This window comes from Danio aesculapii, chromosome 25, assembly GCF_903798145.1.
Source record: "Danio aesculapii chromosome 25, fDanAes4.1, whole genome shotgun sequence".
Classification (NCBI taxonomy): domain Eukaryota; kingdom Metazoa; phylum Chordata; class Actinopteri; order Cypriniformes; family Danionidae; genus Danio; species Danio aesculapii.
The window spans coordinates 12067653-12092306 of NC_079459.1; the positions used below are offsets into that span (position 1 = coordinate 12067653).

General features: G+C 34.0%; 2 protein-coding genes across 2 annotated transcripts in view; one reads left to right on the forward strand and one right to left on the reverse strand.

The window, feature by feature from the left end:
- Positions 1-2628, reverse strand: part of commd4 (COMM domain containing 4) — a 6650-nt gene extending 4022 nt beyond the window's left edge. The window contains exons 1-5 of the mRNA XM_056451852.1: positions 2535-2628; positions 2264-2335; positions 2076-2141; positions 1947-1986; positions 1-112 (exon numbers count right to left, since the gene is read on the reverse strand). The exon at positions 1-112 is cut by the window's left edge and continues 8 nt beyond it. Coding sequence (XP_056307827.1) covers positions 1-112; positions 1947-1986; positions 2076-2141; positions 2264-2335; positions 2535-2537 — 293 coding nt within the window. The 5' untranslated portion in view covers positions 2538-2628. The remainder of the gene's footprint in view (positions 113-1946; positions 1987-2075; positions 2142-2263; positions 2336-2534) is intronic.
- A 2487-nt stretch (positions 2629-5115) lies between these two features.
- Positions 5116-24654, forward strand: part of sema7a (semaphorin 7A) — a 30800-nt gene continuing 11261 nt past the window's right edge. Inside the window, exons 1-12 of the mRNA XM_056451851.1 lie at positions 5116-5329; positions 5608-5741; positions 6192-6230; positions 6325-6420; positions 6811-6907; positions 6995-7105; positions 7641-7783; positions 17136-17314; positions 17603-17711; positions 18532-18727; positions 19426-19541; positions 19658-19803. Coding sequence (XP_056307826.1) covers positions 5209-5329; positions 5608-5741; positions 6192-6230; positions 6325-6420; positions 6811-6907; positions 6995-7105; positions 7641-7783; positions 17136-17314; positions 17603-17711; positions 18532-18727; positions 19426-19541; positions 19658-19803 — 1487 coding nt within the window. The 5' untranslated portion in view covers positions 5116-5208. The remainder of the gene's footprint in view (positions 5330-5607; positions 5742-6191; positions 6231-6324; positions 6421-6810; positions 6908-6994; positions 7106-7640; positions 7784-17135; positions 17315-17602; positions 17712-18531; positions 18728-19425; positions 19542-19657; positions 19804-24654) is intronic.

Here is a 24654-nt window from a genome sequence, read left to right on the forward strand (position 1 = left end):
AGGCCAAGCTGCTGTAGTTCACTGGAAAGAGATTCACTGTCCACATCATGCTTCGCAGCACTGGACAGAATGAAACTCAGCACAGCTATGCAGGCTTTAATATCTCCACTATCTAGATAAGTACATGCAATCATGGTTATTGCAGTTAATTAACAAATATATATATATATATATATATATATATATATATATATATATATATATATATATATATATATATATATATATATATATATATATATATATATATATATATATATATATATATATATATATATATATATAATTATATTATAAATAATATTTAATAATAATAATATTAAGAATTTAATCCAAAATCCAATAAAAAAAAGGTAAATAAAATTGTAAAAATACTTCAACTAAATTGGGGAATGGGCTCATTTTTACAAGTCACAGTTGATGCAGTTGAGTTTTACCATTCAGCCTATCTTCAGGTCTGGCGGTAGCACTTTTAGTCTAGCTTAGCAAAAATCATTGAATCATATTAGACCATTAGCATCTCGCTCAAATTAAAATTTTGATAATTTTCTATTTAAAGTTTGACTATTCTGTAGTTACAGCTTATACTACAGTACAGCAGCACCTGCAGTACCCGAAAATAGCCCCCAGCAAACTAACAATTGAGGTGTTTACATGTCTGTACTGCATTTCAATAATGCGACTAAAATCAGCATACTCTACTTGTCTTACTTCGATTTCTCTTTATTTCGATTATGACCTTAATCTGATTGAATGAATCAAAAATTGCTGTTTACACGGTAGACTCTTAATCAAAGTATTGTCTTAATCGCATTAAAATCTAATTATTGGTGTCCATGTAAACGTAACCACTATAACCACAGAATAGTCTAACTTTAAATAGACAAATTATCTTTTTGAGCAATATTACTTATAGACTTATCAATACAATTCAATGATTTATGCTAAGGTAAAAATGTTCCCGCCAGACCCAGATATCGGCTGAATGGATTAAAAAATGGTAAAACTGTAGTTGAATAAAACCTATAGTCATATCTAAACTGCTAGAATGGCAATAACACAACAAAATTGTCAAAATGGAAGATATGAAAGTAAAAACATTTCAATGCGTCAATAAAACTATAAAGGTATATCAACAATGCTAAAAATAACACTGCATGTGTGGAAATGCATATGAAATAATGTATATCTGTTGTCAGCCAAAGTTAAAGATTTATAACGTTTATTAGTTGAGAATTGCATTTATCATTCCATCAGTTTTACCTTTTAGATTTGTCATTGCTGTTATTTAGTGCTCACTTTAAAGGTAAACTTTAAACACATTAAGTTAATAATGTAAATCTAAAATCCACTCATAGCATTTATATGAAAAATATTATATACAAATATTAGTTTGAATACAGTGGTATGTGTAAGGAATAAGAAATTAATAGGCCATTGAATTATTAGATGTGTGCTTTTTTTTAAATAATGCAATGGACAGGATAAATGATTCTGCTTATACTACGATTATTACAACTAAAGACATTGTATTTAACAGTAGCTCTATTAACGACAAAACTATGTTGCTGACATCAAATGGACAGTTATTGTTGCAATAATTAGATAAGGGGTATGTTTTTATTGCAAGTGTGTTTAGGTTTAGCTTATGTGAAGTAATTTAAGCCATTTTGCACAGTGGCTTGAAACTGAGATTCACTCAGAACCTTAGAATGTTCATCAGTCAGTCCAAATCAATCATTCAACATGCTCATAGTAAAAATGAAATATCATTCAATATTTCATGTATTGGATTTTTACATCATCTAATGTTATCAACCATCACACAATTTTTTTTTTTAGTTTATTAGTATGGCCAGAATTACATACCTAAACATCTATATACCGTAACAACAATTTTATTTCATTAAGATCACATGAGAAAAAAACCATTGGGTTTTACTTACCAAATTTGGCATCTGATGTCAGTTTTGAGACTTTGTCATACTAAAAAAAATAATTCTATATTAATTAGGTGAATATGCATTTAGTAGACCTTTATTTTGTCATAACTGCTGTATCGGGTGCTATCTTACGTCAATGCCTTCATCAAGCAGATCTTTAACAACTTGCACGCATAGAAGTTTCATCTTGACGCTAGACTGTGAAGAAAATGAGTTAGGAAACTTATACTTATAATTGCTAATTAAAGTGCTAATTGCTAGCTTTTACAAAGAATATCAAGACATATAACACCTAAACAATTTAGGTAAATCACACTTACTATTCTAGCTAAGGTACTTATTTCTGCAAGGACCCAGTCAGGACAGTCCAAATCGCCACAAAATCGGAACCTCTGCAATACAAGTAGCACACGTAAGTTAGTTTATTACAAATGTTTACATCTTAACGTTAAAGACGCATGGGCGTGTGGCGTTGGCTATCCACGAAATTAAATTAGATTAAAACGAATAGTTCTCAAAACAATGTTATATGTAATTGTATCATATTTGAAATTCAAATAAACCAATTATTGTTTAATAACAGATAAATACCATTGTGTCAATCGCAATCAGCTGCTTGTTCTCTTCTTCTTCTGTTTCGGCTTCGTCTGCAACAAACCAGCTTGTCCCTCCTACTGGATTGGAGTTTCACTTGCGGATGCATTTTGTTTTTTATTTAAACAACAGCAAACACACAATTTTAACATGGCATCCAAATAATACAAACGTAACTAAAACATAAAATAAACAAAAAAAGAAATAACAAACAAAATATGTAAAAACACCTTTACAGTGACAATATAACAAAGGGATCATTTAATTTATCCAATTGACAGCAAGTTTACTCTTCAATTAACTTCAACTCCTTTGCAACTATAATTGTATCTTGGCATTTCTTGCTATTAATATACTTGAGTGAGTCTATATAAAAATGAAAATCTGTAGTGGAAACCTTTACATTTATGAATATGAAATTTAGCAAATAAAATAAAAAGATTCATTATAAATTCCACAGATAAATTGTTTGAGTCAAAATGAAACAAAATATCTTTATGGTTAAATTACATATAAAACCTGTTTTACTTTCTTTTCTTTTTTTCTGGACATACACTGCGGATGCATTATTCACATCAGTATATGATCAATGACATGGGAACAAAAAAAAAGAACATAAATATCACTGCACACACGCCATCATCTTTCTAATAACATAAATGTTTATTAAAGATGCAAATAAACCTTCGACTTACCAATGAACAAAACATCAAAAACCTGTAGAAGTTAAAAATGAAACATAAAAAGTGAGCACAGTCATACATTTGGACATGTAGAACAAGAATGTGGTAGAGTTGACGGAGAACAATTTTAGTTTATTTTTTTATAATTTTTCTAATATGATTGTATAGTAAGGCAGTATTATCAATTCTTCTGTTATTGCATGTTATTATTGCATGCTATTATTAATATGTGATTTAGGTAAGCAAAAGAAAAAAATTACAATAATTAAATATTAATAATTTTTTTAGGTTTTTTATTTGTAATAAATTTGCAACAATTTAAAAAAATACATTATTTCACATTGTCATTATGGGCTATTGTGTATAGTATTTTGAGAAAATAAATTAATTTAATCAATTTCGGAATAAGAGTATAACATAAAAAAAATGTGGAAAAAGTCAAGCGCTATTAATACTTTCCGGATACACTGTATGTGTGTGAATGAGTTGGTGGTTCATTCCGCTGTGGCAACCCCGGATCAATAAAGGGACTAAGCCGAAAAGAAGATGAATTAATTAAGTCAAAATGTCTATTGATTTAGCAACATTTCACATGAAAAAAAAATTATTTAGAGAAAAACTTAAACAGACAAAACAGTCATAATTACACAGTAAACACCTGAATAGCAGGTTGTAAATATGAAAACGAATGTGAATAGTTGACAGCCGGATAATGATTTTTAAGTGCGATTAATTTTATTTTAAACTCGCAAATTAAACACAGTTACAGCAAAACAAAGAAATAATTACACATGCAAAAGTCATGAATATTATATATGTCCAAATATGAAAAAAGCCATTTCTGTTTACCTCTAATTCGAATTAATTTACGCAAATAAACCTGAATCAAGATTTTTTTTATTTATGCAAGAAAGAGCATTATAATGATACAATATGAACAAAGAGACAAAAAAAGGTTACATAAATAAAATTCTATCAAATTATACAAGATTAAATGATTTACACCAAGAAAGAGTTTTACATGCAATATAATTGTTAGAGTCTTTTAAAGAGTTCACATATAAATCAAAGTCCTTTCTGAAAATAAAAAGTAAGGGTGTTTCTTTGAAAATTTACATTCATGGATGTAAAATTTTGCTAAAAAAGCAATAAATTAATAATTAATTTACAATGAGAAGGATCTACATTTAGAGAGTAAGCAAAGAATAAATTTTTGGGGGGAAATACAAAGGTTTGGAAAAAAACAGGCATAACCGCACTCCTAAAATAAATGATTTAGTGTTTCATCATATTGAGTACAAAATAAGCATTTAGGGGATTTTAGCTAGTTTGTTAATTATTAGGTAGCAATTGTGAATTATTTTGATTGAGACTTCAACAGCTTTATTAGAAAAAAAAGAAGCCAAAACTAATCACAATCTATGTCACCAAATATATTATTCCAAATGCAAGCAGGTAAAGAGATCCAAGAACTATTAATAACCAAGCGAATATCTTTGTTTGACATAGAACTGAGAAGAGTTTGGTCAACAAAAAGGTTTGTGTTGTCAAAAATAAAAGCATCTAAAGATTTCATTGGGGGAACAGAAAATAAAAACTGATGCATACATTTTTCATATGAAAAAGGGACACCACAGTCATCTAAGAGCTGACTAACTAAAAGTATTTTTTATTAAACCAGTTATTTAAAAACGAGATTTATTTTTATATCTAATATGTCTATTATTCCAAATAAAATAGGTACGAAGAGAAAAATTATAATTATATGCAAGGGACCAACATATTAAAGCCTGTTTATGAAAACTAGATACATTTAATGGCCTGAATCAAGATTATAAAACGCAGCGCATTGAACACGCGCATCTTTAATCTACCGCGCAACCCCAAGTAAAAGCGCATTACAATTTGAAGCACAGACAGCCTGAGCGTGAGTGACTTCTCGCTCGGAACCGCAGATGTCGTGACCAATAGACCCGCTCTGTACTACCATGATCCGGCAATATTCTTCTCTCAAAATCAAAGGGAATTTGGCGTATTCTTGGTTTATTTATGGAGCGTGTTTTCAATGCGTGTTTTGCTCTTGTAATCCCAGATTAACTCTGAAACAAGGTAAGACAAAATACTAATTTCCTCTCCAATCGGACTAATGGTTTGCTAGTCATTTACACACTTTATTTTAATACTAAAAGCAGCTTTCTATTCTATTCTTTTTTAATACACATATCCAGTATTTGATAGATAAATTATTTTGTATAATATGTATTATTTATCATGTTATAACATTATATGAAATGAGGCAATATCTAAATTCTGTCAGTTAGGGAGAGGACATAACCTAGACTATATGTCTCCTAGACAACATACATTTACTGTTTTATTTTCTCTAGATAATGCACCATTGATTTACAACAGAAACTACAGTCACACAGTTTTGTTCCATGAAGAAGGATCGAAAAGTTTATTTGTGGGAGGATCAAACATTGTTCTACACTTTGATGTAGACAGTTACGAGATTTTGGAGGTAATTGTTAAACAGGAATTGGTCGTTAATATGTTCGGTGTGGATTTAAGTCTTCATAGTGCCTAAAAGGCACATACAGTAGATGGCTGTGTTCACAGCACTATGTGTTTTTGGTGAAAACTAATTCAGATTATTCAATCAGTCATAAACAGCGAACGTAAAAAAGTGAACGAAAAAAGTGGTGCTCATGAAACATTCATTTCTATCAAACAGTCCAATCTGTTGTCCTGGTTGCAATAAATTATTTAACCTTTATAGTATAACACACCTCTCTCAAACCAGCCTCTAGCCTTTTGATGGTTACTGAGTCAAAGTACTCGTTTGCTTTGTTTTATTTTGTGAAACCGTTCTATGTAAATGGAATAACATTTTTTAAATAGATTTTGCATTATAATAGAAAGCAATGATTTGTTTAAATAGTTGGTATTCATTATATGTATTTATTTTCAGAATTTTACTCTAAATGCAAACTTGCCAAGATGTGGTGAGGTGAGTTCTGTAATTCATTTGAAGAAGATAAAGAAGAAAACATATTTAGTAGACTTGCCGTTTCAGTCTTACTTATATTTCTCTGTCTATATAGAGCTCTTGTGAAAATGTAGTCACAGTAATTGAGACTTTCCAACATCACAAATTTGTATGTGGGACAAACGGAGAAGAGCCAAAGTGCTGGGAACTGGTAAGAGAACTGATTAGTAGTGCAATATTTTTGGTCTCGGAAGCATATTTCGAACTGTGCTGCATTTAAGTGTTTATTTTAGTTATATTTAATCTAGTCATTTTACAAAGACATTTATTTTATAAGTACAGTTATTATACTACTATGGTAGACTTAGATTTAACTTTAGTGAACATGTTAATGACTGTTGGTTTTATATTCATACTCATAAGTATGTAAATGTGAGCTTATGTCTTCATGGAAATCATTTTTAAATCAATTAGACATTCTCAGGATTTATAATGTTCCGTTTTTATGAGTTAAAATGATTGTAGGTAGTAATTAATGTCTTGCAAATGAATAAATGTTAAAATGGCCTGCCGTATCATTGTTTAATATTCTCTTTCCCAGTATCCAAGAGAAAGCAATCATTCTGTTGTTGAGTCTGTAGAAGGCACAGGGATCTCGCCACATTCTTGTGAACAAAACTCCTTGTCTCTTGTAGCAGGTATGTGGGCAACACACAGAGTAATGTTATGTTGAGCAGAGAAAGGATTTTGATTCTGTTTTTATAATGAATGTTTTATATGTTAAGATGGAGATTTATATGCAGCAGCTCCTTTATACAGTGATGGAACACTTCTGCAGTTCCGTAGAAAAGCTGGAAAGCGAATCAACGTATGGATGCATGATCAGTGGGTCTCAGGTTGGTATAAAAAAAATATTAATGACTAAAGTGTATGAAATAATTAAAACAATGTTTACAAGAAAAAATATATTATGTTTCTTAACTTTTTTAGCTTGTTAAATCTATTTAGTGATTTTACTTATTGCATGCATTTCCTAATTGAGAATATTTCTAAATGTCTTCCAAGGAAGGTTCAATAAGATTTAAGATACAGTGTAAAATGGTAGCAGAGTAAATTTAGTGCTTACGTTAGTGTGCTGTTTAGTGTATTTGGTGTTTTTTTTTTTTTTACTGTAGTGTGCTCTTTAGTGCAAGGGTAGTTGCTGACAATGTGGGCTGAGCAAGCAAAATGCTGTGTTTGCTGACCAGTCAGGATTTTACCACTCCCAAGCTATCAAATACACTCTAGCCACTTTTTTTCCCACATATCTGTCTGTCACTAGGCTATCACTTGCACCAAGCATCACATATAGCATATATCACTTGCAACTGAAGTTGAGGTTCATTGGAATTCAAGAAATGATACATGATTTATGTGAACTCTCCCACACAGAACCTACTTTTATCTCCAGTTTCCTGGCCAAGCGCAAAAATGACTCCTTAAATGAGAAGATATATGTCCTATTCCGAGAAAAAAACTCAGACACTAGTCCAGAGGCAGATCCTTGGATATCTAGAGTTGCCAGAGTGTGTAAGGTATGTATGTTTAGTTGCTGTATTGTTTAATACAAAAAAACATAAAGATGTATGTGTGGTAAATAGTTTCTTTTAGTGGTAGATTGTGTACGCTAATCTTACACAATGATTACAAATCCAACATACATTTTAACTTCATAATTTATAGGTGCCAAATGCATTCATTCAATATTTTAAATTGTTCTCTGATATTTACATAGTTGGTATGTGTCTTAGGTATGTGTATGTATGCCGTTAAAAGCACACACTTGACTGCATTTAATTAAAATTAATGCATCGCTGTGTCTTTGTGTGTTGCTTGGCAAAAGAAGAAGAATTTTTCCCTCATTACAACTTTGTTGCTTTGTTGCTAAAATAAATATTTGTATCAAAATTCTTCATAAAAGCAGCAGGCTGTGTAAAGCTGTTCACTATGAATTTCTTTTTTTTTTACCCTGAACCATTAAGGGTGCTTCTTTCCACATCAACAATGGCCATTGTAGGCTAAAACAATTATCATTAGATGTTCAAATTACATTTTAGCTCACCAAAAATATTTAAAATTATATTTTAAGATATTTAAACAGTTAATGGTAAAGTTTAAAAGAACAGGGTAATCATTAGGGTTTGCTACATTCAGCCATTTTTTTTCCTGTCAGCTTTGCCTTTAATTACAGAATTAATTAACTATTATGGCATACAACAATTTGTGTGTGTAATTTTCATGTTTTGTGGCATTTAGCAATGTTATAAGGAGGAAAAAGAATATCCAGGTGGTTGTTTTCTCAGAATAAAGCCCTTCAGTCTTATATGATAGGCATGTACTTACATTAACATTCATGTTTATTTGCTTGTCTATCATGCCATGGTTTTTGACTGTTTGGTGCCAACTTATGACTGAATAATGATCAAGTTAGTGTATACTCCATCAGCTGTTTTCGTTGCTGACACCTTTGCATTTAAATAAAGAAATAATACGCTATTATGACTGTGGGGGAAACCGGAGCACCCAGAGGAAACCTACGTGAACCCGGGGAGAACATGCAAACTCCACACAGAAATGTCAACTTATCTTTTTCAAGAACATGGATATTTGTGCTTGCTCTAGTATTTTGATTTGCACAAAACATAATGAATCTTGTGTGTTCTAAAGAAGATATGCAAAAAAAAAGATGTTTATGCAGTGCTTTATGGGAAAGGACAGAAAAGCTATGCATTGCTCAGTGCACCTCTCTGGTTGATTAAAATTCTTGTACAGAATCATAGGTCATATTTTTAAATGATGATATTTTAATATCATTAATATAAGCTATTAATTATGAATGTTTAAAATTAAATTAATGCAAACAGACGGCTTTAACTAAAGTATATACCAAAATTAATTTCTGGAACACAACTTTTATACCCCATAAAGCAATCAGCTCATCCATTATTCAGAAGGTGGTTAAGGAAGGATATTGTCAGAAACTCACGCAGAGGTTCAAATTACAGCATTGCAGCCCCGCCTGACATCCAACTCCTAATATGCAGTTTTGACATGTCAAAGACAACACCATTGCTGTCAACAAATAAAAGTATTTTCAGCAACAAGCCAACTGTAGTAGAGAGATCAGTCTAGGCAGACAATAACTAGCTTGGAAAAGGTAAACTACAATTTTATTTTTGTTAAACCATTATTGTTGTCACGTCTTGACTCACATTTAAGCTTCAACTTTTCACAAATGCACTGGAACACAGGAATTATCACAAAAACATGTATTTATTTACAAAGACACTTACTATAGGCACTGGACATAAACATACAGGAATGACAAAGTAGACCAGACTAGGAACTAAACAAATGCAGGGGTATAAATACAAAGGGCATAATAACTTTGATAACACACAGGGTAGGAACACAGGTGAAACTCATGGAACTAACTAGAGGTGGGAAACCAGAACAAAGGAGCACATGGAACAACACAGAAGCACATGGAATAACACAAGTCACATGACATAACAGACACAGGAACAGGAGGGGTCCGTTCTTCGTACGTGGATAACTCAATTATTTGAATATTGACGATTTGACACGATCCAGGATCGTTTAGTTCTTCAAAACTCATCTGAGACTTGTTGTCATAGCAACAGGTCTGGTAGCTCAAACCTGCTCGGAAGCAGGCTCATTTTTATATAAACAGGATTAGATCGGGTCATTTCGAGCAAAGGTAATACTAAAAGTATGTACCGCATTCTGATATTTTCTTACAGTAGCTATATACACTTGGGAAAATAGAAATATATATTTTAAACTATATATAAAAAGTAAAAAAAATATATGTTAATAAAACTTATGCAATCTCCACTCTGAAATAAAAGTACAAAGACTGCCACCTTGTGGTTCAAAGAGAACATTTATTGATATGAACTTTTTAGACACAAACTCATATGCACAATATTCAACGTTTTTTTTAAAGGATAATAATTTATGCAGTCATGCACGTGTTTTGACCGCTAATATACCAGTGATTTGATGCTTTGCAAAAGTTGTAGCCACCTTTTCTGATATCAAAATGCTTTTTTGATGCAAAATAATTTATACAGTTATTCCTTATGCCAATTAAAAAAACTTGAGTAGGCCTAGGTTACTATAAAGAAAATCTTCTCTAAATGTAGAACTACATTGATATGCATTGAAATACATAATGAATACTCTTGACACATGAAAGTGTAAAGCCTGCAGCTCACAACAAATGTGGAGTTATTGCGTATCGTATTTAACAAATCGTTTATTGCTAAATTTGTGTAATTTTGCTCACATTTATATTTGAATAATATTCAGATGATGTCATTACACTGCTGTGCCGTCAGCCAATCATTGCATTGTTGATCATGATTTCGAGGATCGATAGATCTGTCCTTCACAATACACGCAGCGATCTCAGATCAGTTCATCCAGACATTTTAATCTAATTTGCAAACTTGTTTGAAGAACCAAATTAGCCAGAGATCAGTTATCAAGATTAAAAGATCCAGGATCTGTCAAATCATCTTAGATCATTTAAGCGTTTAAGAACGGACCCCAGATGAGACCGTGACAACTGTGGTATATGTAAAATTTTTTATTGTCGTTGTTGTCAAAGACACGATTTATTTATCTATTTATTTATTTATTTATTTATTTATTTATTTGGGGCAACAGTATCTCCACCAGCAAAAGAACATCCAAGCTGGTCAGTCCATGATTCACCAAACATTTGAAAAACAAATTGCTTTTGCATCCAAGCATGCTATAGATTTTAAGTGACTAATTTCTTCCATTCATTTTCTTTTCGGCTTAGTCCCTTTATTAATCTGGGGTCGCCACAGTGGAATGAACCACCAACTTATCCAGCAAATGTTTTACGCAGTGGATGCCCTTCCAGCTGCAGCCCAATCACTGGGAAACACCCATACACACTCATACACTACGGACAGTTTAGCTTACCCAATTCACCTATACCACATGTCTATACCACAGGACTGTGGGGGAAACCAGAGCACCCGGAGTGAACCCATGCGAACATGCGGAGAACATGCAAACTCCAGACAGAAATGGCAACTGACCCAGCCAGGGCTCGAACCAGCGACCTACTTGCTGTGAGGCGATTGTGCTACCCACTGCGCCACTGTGCTGCCCCGTGAGTTATTTATATCCAAAGAAAGTAAAGATATAAGGCCCACGCTGTAAAAATTACTGTTAAAAACGGTCAGATTCTACAGTAAAACAATGTTTTTTTTTTCACTATAACAGTTATATTCTGTTAAAAACTGTGCATTGTGGGTAACATTTTTGTTTTTTCGAGAAAGTAACCAACAGCAGACAACTGAGTTAACGGAGCTCAGATTTGATGTTTCAAGTCTGTGTTTGAAATCACACTTTGCACCCTTGTTCACTATTATGTACACTAGTTCTCTAATATAGTTCACCTGACAGAGTTAATGAACACTAATGAGTGCATTCAGACACTGATGAACACCTGCTGTTAATATTCACAATCACTGAAGGAAAGAAACAAGAAACACAAACAGTGACGTCAGTAACAACATTAAATAACATCAACCAAAATAAAACACCTATTCTTAGTATGAATAATCTTATTAGTAAATCAAAAACTCAGTGCAACTTATCAAAACTGTATATCCTAATTGAAAAGAAGTGTGCATCATAAAATCATATAATCATCATGACAATACATTCAAATAGATAGCATTCATCGTAAAATCACATAGTTACATGAATATACAATAGATGCTATGTATTATAAATCATAATAATCATGAAATACATTTAAATAGGTGTTTATTATGAATCATTATTCAACACATCATTCAATCATAATTATAATGGTGTATCTATAATAATTATTGTGTGTGGGTGTGTCATCTATGCCGCTATTATGTTCCTGATAAGTGGTTTCAACTAACTCTCAAGCCCCACTGGGTAACACTCTGATCTTACATTTTTTAGTATTTCTGACTCCTTCTATTTATGTGTTTATATGAGGTGCATCTCACTTTCTCTCAATATTTCTAACAGACAAAACGAATTGACTTACCACATAAGCTGAAGAAAGAAAAGAAGAAGATCCATACTTCTTGCTTGATGTAAATCCATATTGCGCTGAAAAGATGTAACTCCCATGTGCTGGAACATCACGGTGGTCAGTCACCACTTTGTTACCCATTTAGTCCAATGAAGGTGTCTACTGGTTGATGAAGGTTCACTGTGGGTTCGATCTTTCCAGCGCACAATGTTGTTCTAGTTTAAATTAAGCTTATATCTGACTCCAGTTTTAATATGAGGTGGTTTAGATTATTCATCTATTTATTTTTCTTTTCATCTGACTCCAACCATAAAACATTAAGATTATTTCAATATCTAATTTAAATTAATGTTTTATAGTTTTAACTCTTATTCACTACACTAATTCATTGAAGATTCTATGTTGTTCACAATTACACATCGATCAGTCTTGATTATGAGACAGAGGTAAAATTGACTAATATCTTAAATGGCAGCTCCTGCTTGCTCATTTTAAAGTATGTTAATTAGTCCCCTTACACACTTAAATTAAAAGCAATATCATTTCTAGTCAGAGGTCATGACCATTAATAGAGATACTGCTGACTACTGTTTTACTACATTAATTTTGGTTTAGTCATGATTCATAGTTCTCCATGTACACTGAATTAAAATGCCAATTACAGTTGAACAAGACTCAGGCACCCTATCTAGGTTAGTCATACAACACCTTGTTGTGCTAGACAGAAATAATCCTTTTCCACCTAAGAGCATGTGAACTAACATCAAGTGTTAGTCGGATCTCTAAAAATACAGCTAATGTTCCCAATGCTGTCTCTTAGCTAAACTTTAGTTCATTACTAACTTGATGCAAAGAATGTGATGACAAGAGACAACAAAATCTATTAGAATAAATAGGAATTCAAAAAAGAGCAATAATAATAGCATATCAAATTATACAGTTATCAAAATACATTCAAACATACAATTTTTTTTTGCGTGAATTATGGCAATTTTTCTGTCAATTCATAAACAAGCAAGACAACAAATTCTCAAAGATAAATCTAAGATAAAAAATGCATACCTGACTTCAATAATATACAGTATGGAGTGTGAGAGCTGCATAGCACGGGCTGATCTGGCTACAGAATTGCACACTGAACTTTTTGCCTTTTCCTTAAATACTCCTCCTCAGATCTCCTTCAAAGAAGGTTGTGTTAAACTACAACAGGAGTTTGCGTAGAATGGAACGATAGATTTGAAGTGTAGGAACAATCGGTCATTTGAATAGAAGCCATCTAGATAGGGGCACACCCGTAATAGTGGGTCAAAAGACACCTGAAGTTATAATTCTATTATTTTGATTATGCCGATTTCTAAGGGAATGAGACAATTGTGCTAGTCACACTGAGACATTTCAAATGATATCAAACTTAGATAAAGTCACTTGCATTATACAGAACATTTATATTTATATTTGATAAGATGATCTTCTGTGTAAGTTGGATGAAGAGGAGAGTTGGTGAACAGATGGAAGTGTGGAAGAGTTAAATGAAGGAAAAGAAGAAGAAGAATAAGCTTTCTCACTCGGTGGGGAGTGCTTTTATTGTCCATATGTAGAGACATCATATGTAGAGTGTTATTGAAACTTATGAAGAAAGCAGAAGTCAATGATTTATTTGAATTATTTAGCCTGACATGCGGGGTGGTACGGTGGCTTATTTGAGCATTGTTGCCTCATAGCAAGAGGGTCACTGGTTCAAGCCCAGGTTGGACCAGTTGGTGTTTAGGTGTGGAGTTGTCCACTCGTGTTCTCGTGGGTTTCCTCCGGGTGCTCCAGTTTCCCAGATTGTCCAATGACATGCGCTATAGGTGAATTGAATAAACATTGTCCGTAGTCTATGAGTGTGTGTAAATGAGTGTGTATTGGTGTTTCCAAATACTGGATTGCAGCTGGAAGGGCATCCGGTGCATAAAAAAAATGTATGCTGGAATAGTTGGCGGTTCATTCCGTTGTGTCAACCCCTGATAATCAGGGACTAAGCCAAAGGAAAATGGCATGTCCCAATACACATTTGCTATTTTAAGGAAAGAACAATACTGTGCCAGTGCATGGTCTAAAACGGTTGTGCTTATTCTCTCGTTGAGTTATCTGCGTATTTTGAGCAGAACATGCATTAAAACAATTAGAGTTTCATTTCCCATTCCCTTTAAGATTCAGTTGCATCATGCCATGAAACATTTGTTATTTACAGTTGAAATCAGAATTATTAAACCCCCTTTGAATTTTTTTCTTTTTTTTTAAGTATTTCCCAAATGATGTTTAACAGAGCAAGGAAACTTTTACAGTATGTCTGATAATATTTATCCTTCCGGAGAAAGTCTTTGTTTGTTTTATTTTGGCTAGAATAAAAGCCGTTTTTTAAATTTTTTAAAAAACATTTTAAGGTCAAAATTATTAGCCCCTTTAAGCTATATATTTCTTGATAGTCTACAGAACAAACCATCGTTATACAATAACTTGCCTAATTATCCTACCCTGCCTACTAAACTTAATTAACCTAGTTAAGCCTTTAAATGTCACTTTAAGCTGTATAGAAGTGTTTTGAAAAATATATAGTAAAATATTCTTTAGTGTCATCATGGCAAAGATATAATAAATCAGTTATTAGAAATGAGTTATTAAAACTATTATGTTTAGAAATGTGTTGAAAAAATCTTCTCTGCCGCTAAACAGAAAGTAAGGAAAAAAATAAACAGGGGCTAATAATTCAGGGGGGCTAATAATTCTGACTTCAACTGTACATAGTGTATGTTGTGAGTGATAAAACGGAATGCTTCACTTGCAAGAAAACAGTTAAAAACCGTCTGCACAAGAATAAAGACAATTAGAACGATTGCAGAAATAGCATCATCCATTCGGCCTCTTTACTTTCTCTTTACTTTACTTTCATGGAATACGGAAACAGTGGTATACTCACTCCACTGAAGACATAAGTTAACCTACATATTTATTTTTGTAATTTCGTTTGTTAAACACAGAGATTTTTCCAAAACTATATCTAAATTAGGTTTTAATTTCCAGCAAACAAATAAAACACTCTTCAAATTCCTATGCCCTATATGGTGATGCATACGTATCCAAAACCAAGCAGGTGGATAAATCTAAACTTGTTTTTATTAAAACAAATATAAATATTATATAATATATAATAAATACTACTACTACTAATAATAACATTATACACATGCAAATTGTCATGAATAATGTTGGAATATCTAGCCGATTCTATGCGTGTTTAATAAAAAGGCCAGGAGAGTATTTTCTTCAATACCAAAAATATTAGTAATTTATTAGATACAAATGAATAGTTCGATAAACAGAGCTCTGTAATACAAAAATTACATTCGGAAGGTTCTCAACAATTCTACATTTCCCTGACTCCAGCATTTATACACAGCTGATATTAACAGAAATTTGTTACTTGTCAATCATTCTACAGTCCTCCGGACTGCACCAAACATACTTCCTCTTTTCTACAAATTCTCTGCACAACATTAAAAGCATAAGACTTCTCAACTGCAAATATTCTGTGTTCATTTTCAGCACATCTTTGCTTCAACAGGAAAGCTAAGTGAGAAGTTATTTTCATACATCAATGTCACTCTATCTATCCAGCCAGCGGCAGGAAACTTCTACTTCTGCAAAAATGCTTCATTAGTATGAAAAGCAAATCACACTCAGAGAAGAAGTTTGGTTAAAACATCACTCAGCAACACAAAATACAAATGTTTGATCAAAAGTAAAAGAGAACAAATGAAATAAATACTTAATTCCTTTTTTCCAACAATAAACTGACTACAACGGAGCCAGATTACAAAGCCCCCCGAAGTGAAGAAGGCATGGAGGAAGTGGTTTTTATATTATCTAGAAAATAATATTTTTTTTACCATTTTACTCCTTTATTTTTTTCATATGTAAAAATATTTGTGTATTACTATACATTTTGTGTGTATTAAGCAATATGTACATATGTTTTGGACCCGTATAGGTGCATAACTAAGGTGCTTTTTAAATTACAAAAACTCTGCGCCATTGTCTTTAGACCAGCTTTATAATAATAATAATAATAATAATAATAATAATAATAATAATAATAATAATAATAATAATAATAATAATAATAATAATAATAATAATAAAACCTTACATATGGCGCTTTTCTGGACTCTCAAAGCACTTTTCACATTGGGGGAACCTCCTCATCCACCACCAGTAACCTGGATGACGCAACGACAGCCACATTGCTCCAGACCGCACACCACACACCAGCTGATTTGTGAAGAGGAGAAGTGATGAAGCCAATTATGATATATGGTGATGTTTAGGAGACTATGATGGACAGAGCCTAGTGGGCAAATTTTCCTAACCTAGCTTTCCCATGTGGTCTCCTATCCAGGTACTCACCAGGCGCAGCCCTGCTTAGCCTCAGTGACCGACCATATGAGAGTTGCAGAGAGCTAGCTGCCTTTGTTGGTCCTTTTTCAGTTGCCTCAAAATAGCAACACACCAACAATGCATCAACAGTTCCTTTTCAGATCACTATCCCTAGTCCACAAAGTAGCACAAATGGATTTGCTATTTAAAAAATATGGCGGAAAACATGAAAATGATTGAAAATAGCAAAAAATGACGTCTTACGCTCCTGGCGCTTTGCGTTTTTGGTGTGAAGGCAAATTAAACAACAAAAACCTTCCATGGCATATTGATGTAGTGTAGATGAACATATCTGATCTTTCATCATCCTTAACAATATAATTTTCCCTTAGATTGATGAGGGCGGTTCCAAACAGTTCCTCCAGAACATATGGACCTCCTTCCTGAAGGCACGACTTGTGTGTGGGATACCAAGGGAGTCATTGTACTTTAACCGCCTGCAAGATGTTTTTGTCCAGCATGCTGAGGACTGGAGGGATTCATTAGTTTATGCACTGTTCTCCAGTGGCTGGTAAACACTTTATCTTTTGGGATTTATAAAAGCACTATTTGGTCCATACTTTTTAGTTTGAACATATTTTAACTTCAGAAAAAGGAAGCAAAAGTTTCTGTATAAAGAATAGAATAATATATTTTTTATTGTTATTAAAGGAGAGCTTCTTTGGTTACTAAGTAAGTTTAGATAGTAATGCAAAACATTTTTTTCCATTCAGATTTCTTTTTTCACCACTAATGACTGTAAAATAATTACATTACCTTAACTTGTTTGCATATATTGTATATATTCCCATTACCATAGGAACTCTACTGCTGTCTGCATATACTCTTTGGCAGATCTCGATGACGTATTCGAGAAATCTAACTTTAAAGGTTTTTCTGAGGCCATTCCCAACCCAAGACCAGGAAAGGTAAGCAAAATCATACACTTGCAGTACAATCTGGGGAAACATCATTAATCATATATTTAGTTTGTCTGGAACACAAACTTTTGATTCTTTCAGGTTCTTTCACTTTCTACTAGGGTTAATGTCAGCATCTCTCATTTTCCTGGTATTCACAAAAACTTCCATAAGCATGACGAAACATTCTATGTATTGTTTTCAGATTTGTCAGGATTTCCTAGTGGTGACTTTGCTTTCATGTTTTTTTTAGAAATAACTATATTCTGAGTTAAACTGGGGTCTGTGGTCAATGAAACTGTTCAGAGAAAAACCTAATAAAAGCATTTTAATAAATGAATAAAATTGTTATGGCTATATAAATAAATAATGATTTTAATTAACAAACATGCAAATACAACAGGATTTACCAAAGCTGATCATTGTTTTTAATGTAATACTTGGGATCTATTGAAGTTGGATTATTACATTTTTGTATTAAAATATTTAAAAATTCCTGTGCTGTGTAACCTCCTAATGAAGTGTGACCTATTATTTTCAAAATAACATTCAATACACATTTTCTTCTGAACTCTTAAAAAATGTTGTTTATACTCAATAACTTCCTCAATTGTTTTACTCTTGACCCAGGGTCAATTGTAAAGCCTTCTTGTTATAACCATTGTTCATGAACTAAGGTCATTGTTTCCAACCACAGCTATCATAAGGAAATGAGCTGTCATTTTGTTTTGCTTTTACAAACAATGGGACAGTTTTAACCTCAGATTTTACTGACCGAACATTGCTGACTGAACCTAAATTATGACTTGTACCACTCTATCTCTTTCAGTGTGTAGAAAACAGCTATTCTCTTCCAATTCCTACTCTCAAAATCATTAAAGACTATCCAGAGATGAAGGACTGGATACATCCCATTCAAAAAGACACACCTTTCTTCACAAGTAACAAGAATTTTACCAAGATAGTTGTTGATCAAGTCCGAGCTTTGGATGAAAACATATACAATGTGCTGCTGCTTGCAACAGGTAGATGGTATATGGTTTCAGTCTTTCTGTTTATTGATGTTTGCTTTGTTAATCTCCACAGAGAAAATAACAATACCCTTAACATTCCAAGCACTTCCTTTGTTACCTTGTCCCCACCCATGTATTTCCGTTTGAAAGTGGATTTATTTCTGCCTAAAGTGGCCAGGTTATGTACTTTTGTTCCTGAAATCTGCTTATGAAGTAGTCAAGTTTTTCGGCTTTTATCACTTTTACAAGAGCACAAAAAATGCTGCTTTGCTGATTTTTGTGAAAATAATAATAATTTAATTTAATTTATTAAGCTGTGCTCATGTTACATGTGACATTCTACTCAGAGCTGTTCGTGTCATCAAATTCATATTATGCATTTGTGTGCGAGCACTGCTGTGGTCATGTGTTACCGGTCATAGTGCTTAGAAATTCCTACTATACAAGATGTAATTATGAGTTATTTAAACACATTGAGTTATTCAGAAGAAAATGTAGTCATATTTTACATTAAAAATAATTTTTACATGTCATAAATGATGTAATTTTCTGCAAATCTGACTTATTGTCAGTATGTTTTCCATTACAATATAAGCATTTTATACTTTATATCTTGAATTATTACATATACCCAAATACAAGTAAAACTCTCACTGTTATTTTCAGACCGTCAAATGTTTTTTTTGTAATTTAATTCTTTGTTTTTTTAGACAATGGCATGATCTTCAAGATCCTACAGCATGGCTGTAAACCTTTCATCATCTCTGAAACGCATTTGTGCAATGGCTGTGCACCCATTCAATCAATGAAACTTGACTCTAAAAAGGTAATCAATTAGCCCCGTGAATCACTCTTTTTGATCAAGATTATCATTTATTTTGATTCTTCAGAATGTGTCTGCAATTTCTGTTGCACATTCGCTGAGGCTAATTATGTCTGCAGCGGAAGCTCTTTGTAGGATATCCTGGTCAAATGTCGGTGTTAGAACTACAGAGATGCCAAGACTATGGTGCTTCTTGTGAAGAATGCGTTCTTTCTCGTGATCCATACTGTGCGTGGTCAGAAAAAGGCTGCATGTCACAAACTAGGTACACTTTTTCTTTTATGTATTCAAATGTATTAGCATTGTTCTAAAAACTGTATAGTAGTGGCTTAAAACTTTGCAAATGGCAAATTGACAGGATTTTGGAGAGCACAACTCAATATCTGAAAATAACTTTCTATTAAATAATTACCACTTCGTCATTTAGATTTTCCTATATTTGTTATGCTAACACTCAATTGGCTAAGCGAGGGCTCGTATTTGGGCATGTATTTAAGAACATTACAAATGATGATTACTGAATAGCGGGCGTCACGGTGGCGCAGTGGGTAGCATGATTGCCTCACAGCAAGAAGGTTGCTGGTTCGAGCCTCAGCTGGGTAAGTTGGTATTTCTGGGCGGAGTTTGCATGTTCTACCCATGTTCGCATGGGATTCCTCCCCACCAATCCAAAGACATGTGGTATAGGTGAATTGGGTAAGCTAAAATTGTACATAGCGTATGTGTGGGAATGAGTGTGTGGATGTTTCCCAGTGATGGGTTGCAGCTGGAAGGGCATCCGCTGCATAAAACATGTGCTGGATAAATTGGCGGTTCATTTCACTGTGGCAACCCCAGATTAATAAAGGAACTAAGCCGAAAAAAATGAATGAATGAGTCTATTCTTTTTTAAAGCATATTTTAATCATCTAATTCAGATCATTTAGAAAACTGCATTGCAATCTTGGAGACAGAAAATCAAAACATCAATTTATTATCAAAATGTTTAATAAAAAGACGTGTAGCAGTTCATCAACAACAAAAAAACACACCCCAATTGAGCCTACAAACAACTTGTAAATAAATTATAAAATAGTCTAAATATCTTTTTAACATAAATGTTTAATACTTGAATACTGCGGAGGCCTACTGAGTGAATGAAACAGTCTGGTGGATTGGACGGTCACGCAAGGCATGCCTGAAAATTGCTGTTTCATTTCTGTATTTTTTTTTTTAACATCAATAGACACTCGATCCAAATGAGAAAAAAAAATTGTAGAGGGGAGAATAATCTCATCCTTTGGGAATCGATTGGATTGTTGGGAGATGGGTGTTGCTAACAAAATGGAGTAATAGTTTCTCCCTAAAGTGGACAAAGAAGGCTATGGTATTTGAACAATTTTTTACAAAATAATAAAGTATATACAGTGGGGTCAATAAGTATTCAATCACCCTGTGATTTTTCAATATCTCCTACTTAGAAATCATGGAGTACCCTAGAATTTTCAATATAAGTGCAATTTTACTGTGAGAGACATAATCTAAAAATAAGAATCCAGAAATCACATTGTATGATTTTTTTAACAATTTATTTGTAAATTACTGTGTCAAATGAGTATTTGATCACTTAAGTCAAAAATGTTTAATATTTGGTACAGAAGCCTTTGTTAACAAGTACAGAGGTCAAACGGTTTCAGCTCCTTCCAAAGATTTTCTATTGGATTGAGGTCTGGAGACTGGCTAGGCCACTCCAGAATTTTGATATGCTTCTTACAAAGCCACTCCTTGGTTTTCCTGGCTGTGTTCCTGGGTCATTGTCATGTTGGAAGACTCAGCCACAATCCATCTTTAATGCTCTGACTGAGGGAAGGAGGTTTTTGCCCAACATCTCACAATACATGGCCACAATCATCCTGTTCCCTGTGCAGAAAAACACCCCCAGAGCATGATGCTTCCAGTCCCATTCTTCACTGTACAGTAGGTATGGTATTATTGGGATGATCCTTATCATTCTTGTTCCTCTAACAACAGCGAATGGAGTTTAGACCAAAAAGTTCTACTTTGGTCTCAGCTGACCAAAGGACTTTCTCCCAGGACTTCTCTGGATCATCCAGATGGTCCCTGGCAAACTTCAGATGGGCCTTGACATGGGCTGACTTAAGCAGGGGAACTTTCCTTGCAATGCATGATTTTAAACCATGACGTCTTAGTGTATTACTGATGATAGCCTTGAAAACGGTGGTCCCAGCTCTCATCACGGCATTGACCAGCTCCTCCCATGTAGTTCTGGGCTGATTCTTGACCTTTCTTTGCATCATTGGCTATGTTCACACTGCAGGCAAATGTGGCCCAAATCTGATTTTTTTCCCCTCATGTGACTCAGGTGATAACAGTGTGAACAGCCCAGGTCAGATCTGTGCCACTTTCATATGTAGTCTTAAATCAGACACAGATCTGATGTTTTGCAATGCAACTGCAAGGTGAACGGTTATGTCGGATTTCATATGACTTTTACATAATCTTCGAGCGACATGCATCATCATTTTGTGTTGCAAAGATCATCTACTCCTCAGCAGCATAGTAGAATGACACACAGGGCGAAGGCAAAACTGGTGCTTGTTAACTAATCTGGTCAATGATTGAGGCACGGGTTGATCGCAAAGTTAAAGCGTTGTGGGTGTTGCGGGTAGGGGATCCGTGTGCAAAGACTTGTTTGCTTGTTTATAACGAAGTAAAATTAAATAATTCTGCAAACGGAGATAAACCAACTCCGCCTTCAGAGTTTTAGGTCTCAAATGGCAAAATACACATTAGTAGTAGCAGAACAGCCCTTTACAGTTCATGAAATACATCACGGTTGTCTGTGAAAAGAGTAAAAATCATAAGCATGATCTGACAACGTGCTTACTTCATACAGTATACACATTGTGTGCATAATTAAACATTTTGTGCTGTCCGTATCTGTACTTTTGCGCATACGGGTGAGTTTAGGAACAGGATCTGTTCACACTGCAAATCTGATATTGGCCACATTTATAAGAGCAGTGTGAACAGCCGTGCAAAAAAAATCAGATCTGAGAAAAAATCAGATTTGAGCACTAAGCCTCGCAGTGTGAACGTAGGCATTGATATCCCATGAGAAGAGATCTTCCGTGGGGCCCCAGTCCGAGGGACATTGACAGTCATCATTAGCCTTTTTCATTTTCTGACAATTGCTCTAACAGTTGTTCATTCTTCACCAATCTGCTTGGCAATTGCCCCGTAGCCCTTTCCAGCTTTGTGAAGGTCTACAATTTTGTCTCTTGTGTCCTTTGACAACTCTTTGGTTTTGCCCATGTTGCTACTTAGACTTTTGACTGATTGTGGAGTGCACAGGTGTCTTTATGACAGCTAACAACCTCAAACAAGTGCTACTAAATTAGAATCATGAGTAGAGTGTAGCTGGACTATTTAATAGCAAAATAACAGGTCTTTAAGGGTCAGAAATCTGGCTGAAAAGTAAGTGATCAAATACTTATTTGACACAGTAATTTACAAATAAATTGTTTTTAAAAAATCATACAATGGGATTTCTGGATTTTTATTTTTAGATTCTGTCTCTCACAGTGGAAATGCACCTATACGGAACATTCTAGACCCCTCCATAATTTCTAAGTAGAAGATATTGAAAAATCACAGGGTGATCAAATACTTGTTTACCTTATTTATTGTATGTAGTTAACTCAACATTTACTGAAAGTTAATTCTACAGTTTTGAACTTAGTGTTGAAGGTAATGAGTTAAATAAATACCTCATTACTTCAACTTAAATGAAGTAAGTTCACAGTACGCATATAGATTAGTTTTTTAACTCAAATGGTTTGTAGCAATCAGTTTCCTCAAACGGTTTAAGTTGCCTTAACTTATTGGCTTTAACAGTACTCAGTTGGTTTGAGTTTTCTTCATTTATTGGGTTCTACTTTGCTCATATTGCTGTTTACTCAAATAGATTAAGTTAACAGTACTCATTAGGATAAATTTTTGAACTTAAATGGTTTGTTGCAATTGGTTTCCTCAAATGGTTTGAGTTACCTTAACTTATTGGGTTTTACAGTGTGTGTGTGTGTGTGTGTGTGTGTGTGTGTGTGTGTGTGTGTGTGTGTGTGTGTGTGTGCGTGTGTGTGTGTGTGTGCGTGTGTGTGTGTGTGTGTATGATTGGATTAGATTAGATTCAACTTTATTGTCATTACACATGTACAAGTACAAGGAAACAAAATGCAGTTTAGGTCAGAATCAGAATCAGAATCAGTTTTATTGCCAAGTGTGCTTCACACACAGAAGGAATTTGTTTTGGCTACAGAAGCTTCCAGTGTACATAAAGTGCCAAGTGACAACACAAAATAAATCTGAAAAAATAAAATAATAATAATAAAAAATGATGAACATTAAACAGATGCGGTTAGTGAAGAAACCTGGATGTTGAGTTGTATGTACAGATTGTTATAAATATACAGGTTATAAGGTGCTGTGTACAAGTGCGAATGTAGAAAGTATTGCATTGTATATTGATATAAGGTGCTGTGTACAAGTGCGTATGAGAAAGTATTGCACATATTTATTGCACAGTAGGGGAATATTTAACTGTTCATAAGGTAGACAGCCTGAGGAAAGAAACTTTTCCTGTGTCTGGCTGTTTTTGTGCTTGGTGCTCTGAAGCGCCGACCAGACGGTAACAGTTCGAACAGGTAGTGTGCTGGGTGTGAGGGGTTCAGAGTGATTTTGCGAGCCCTTTTACTCACTCTGGAAGAGTACAGTTCTTGAAGTGTAGGAAGGTTAGTGCCAGTGATTCGTTCAGCAGTCCGGACTATTCGCTGTAGTCTGCGGAGGTCGGTTTTGGCAGCTGAGCCCGAATCAGACGGTGATTGAAGTGCAGAGGATGGATTGGATGACAGCTGAGTAGAACTGTACGAGTAGCTCCTGTGGCAGGTTGAACTTCCTCAGCTGACGAAGGAAGTACAGTCTCTGCTGGGCTTTCTTCACAATAGAGTCTATATGAATGTCCCACTTCAGATCCTGAGAGATGGTGGTGCCCAGGAACCTGAATGACTCTACTGCAGCCACAGTGCTGTTCATGATGGTGGGTGGGGGGAGTGCAGGG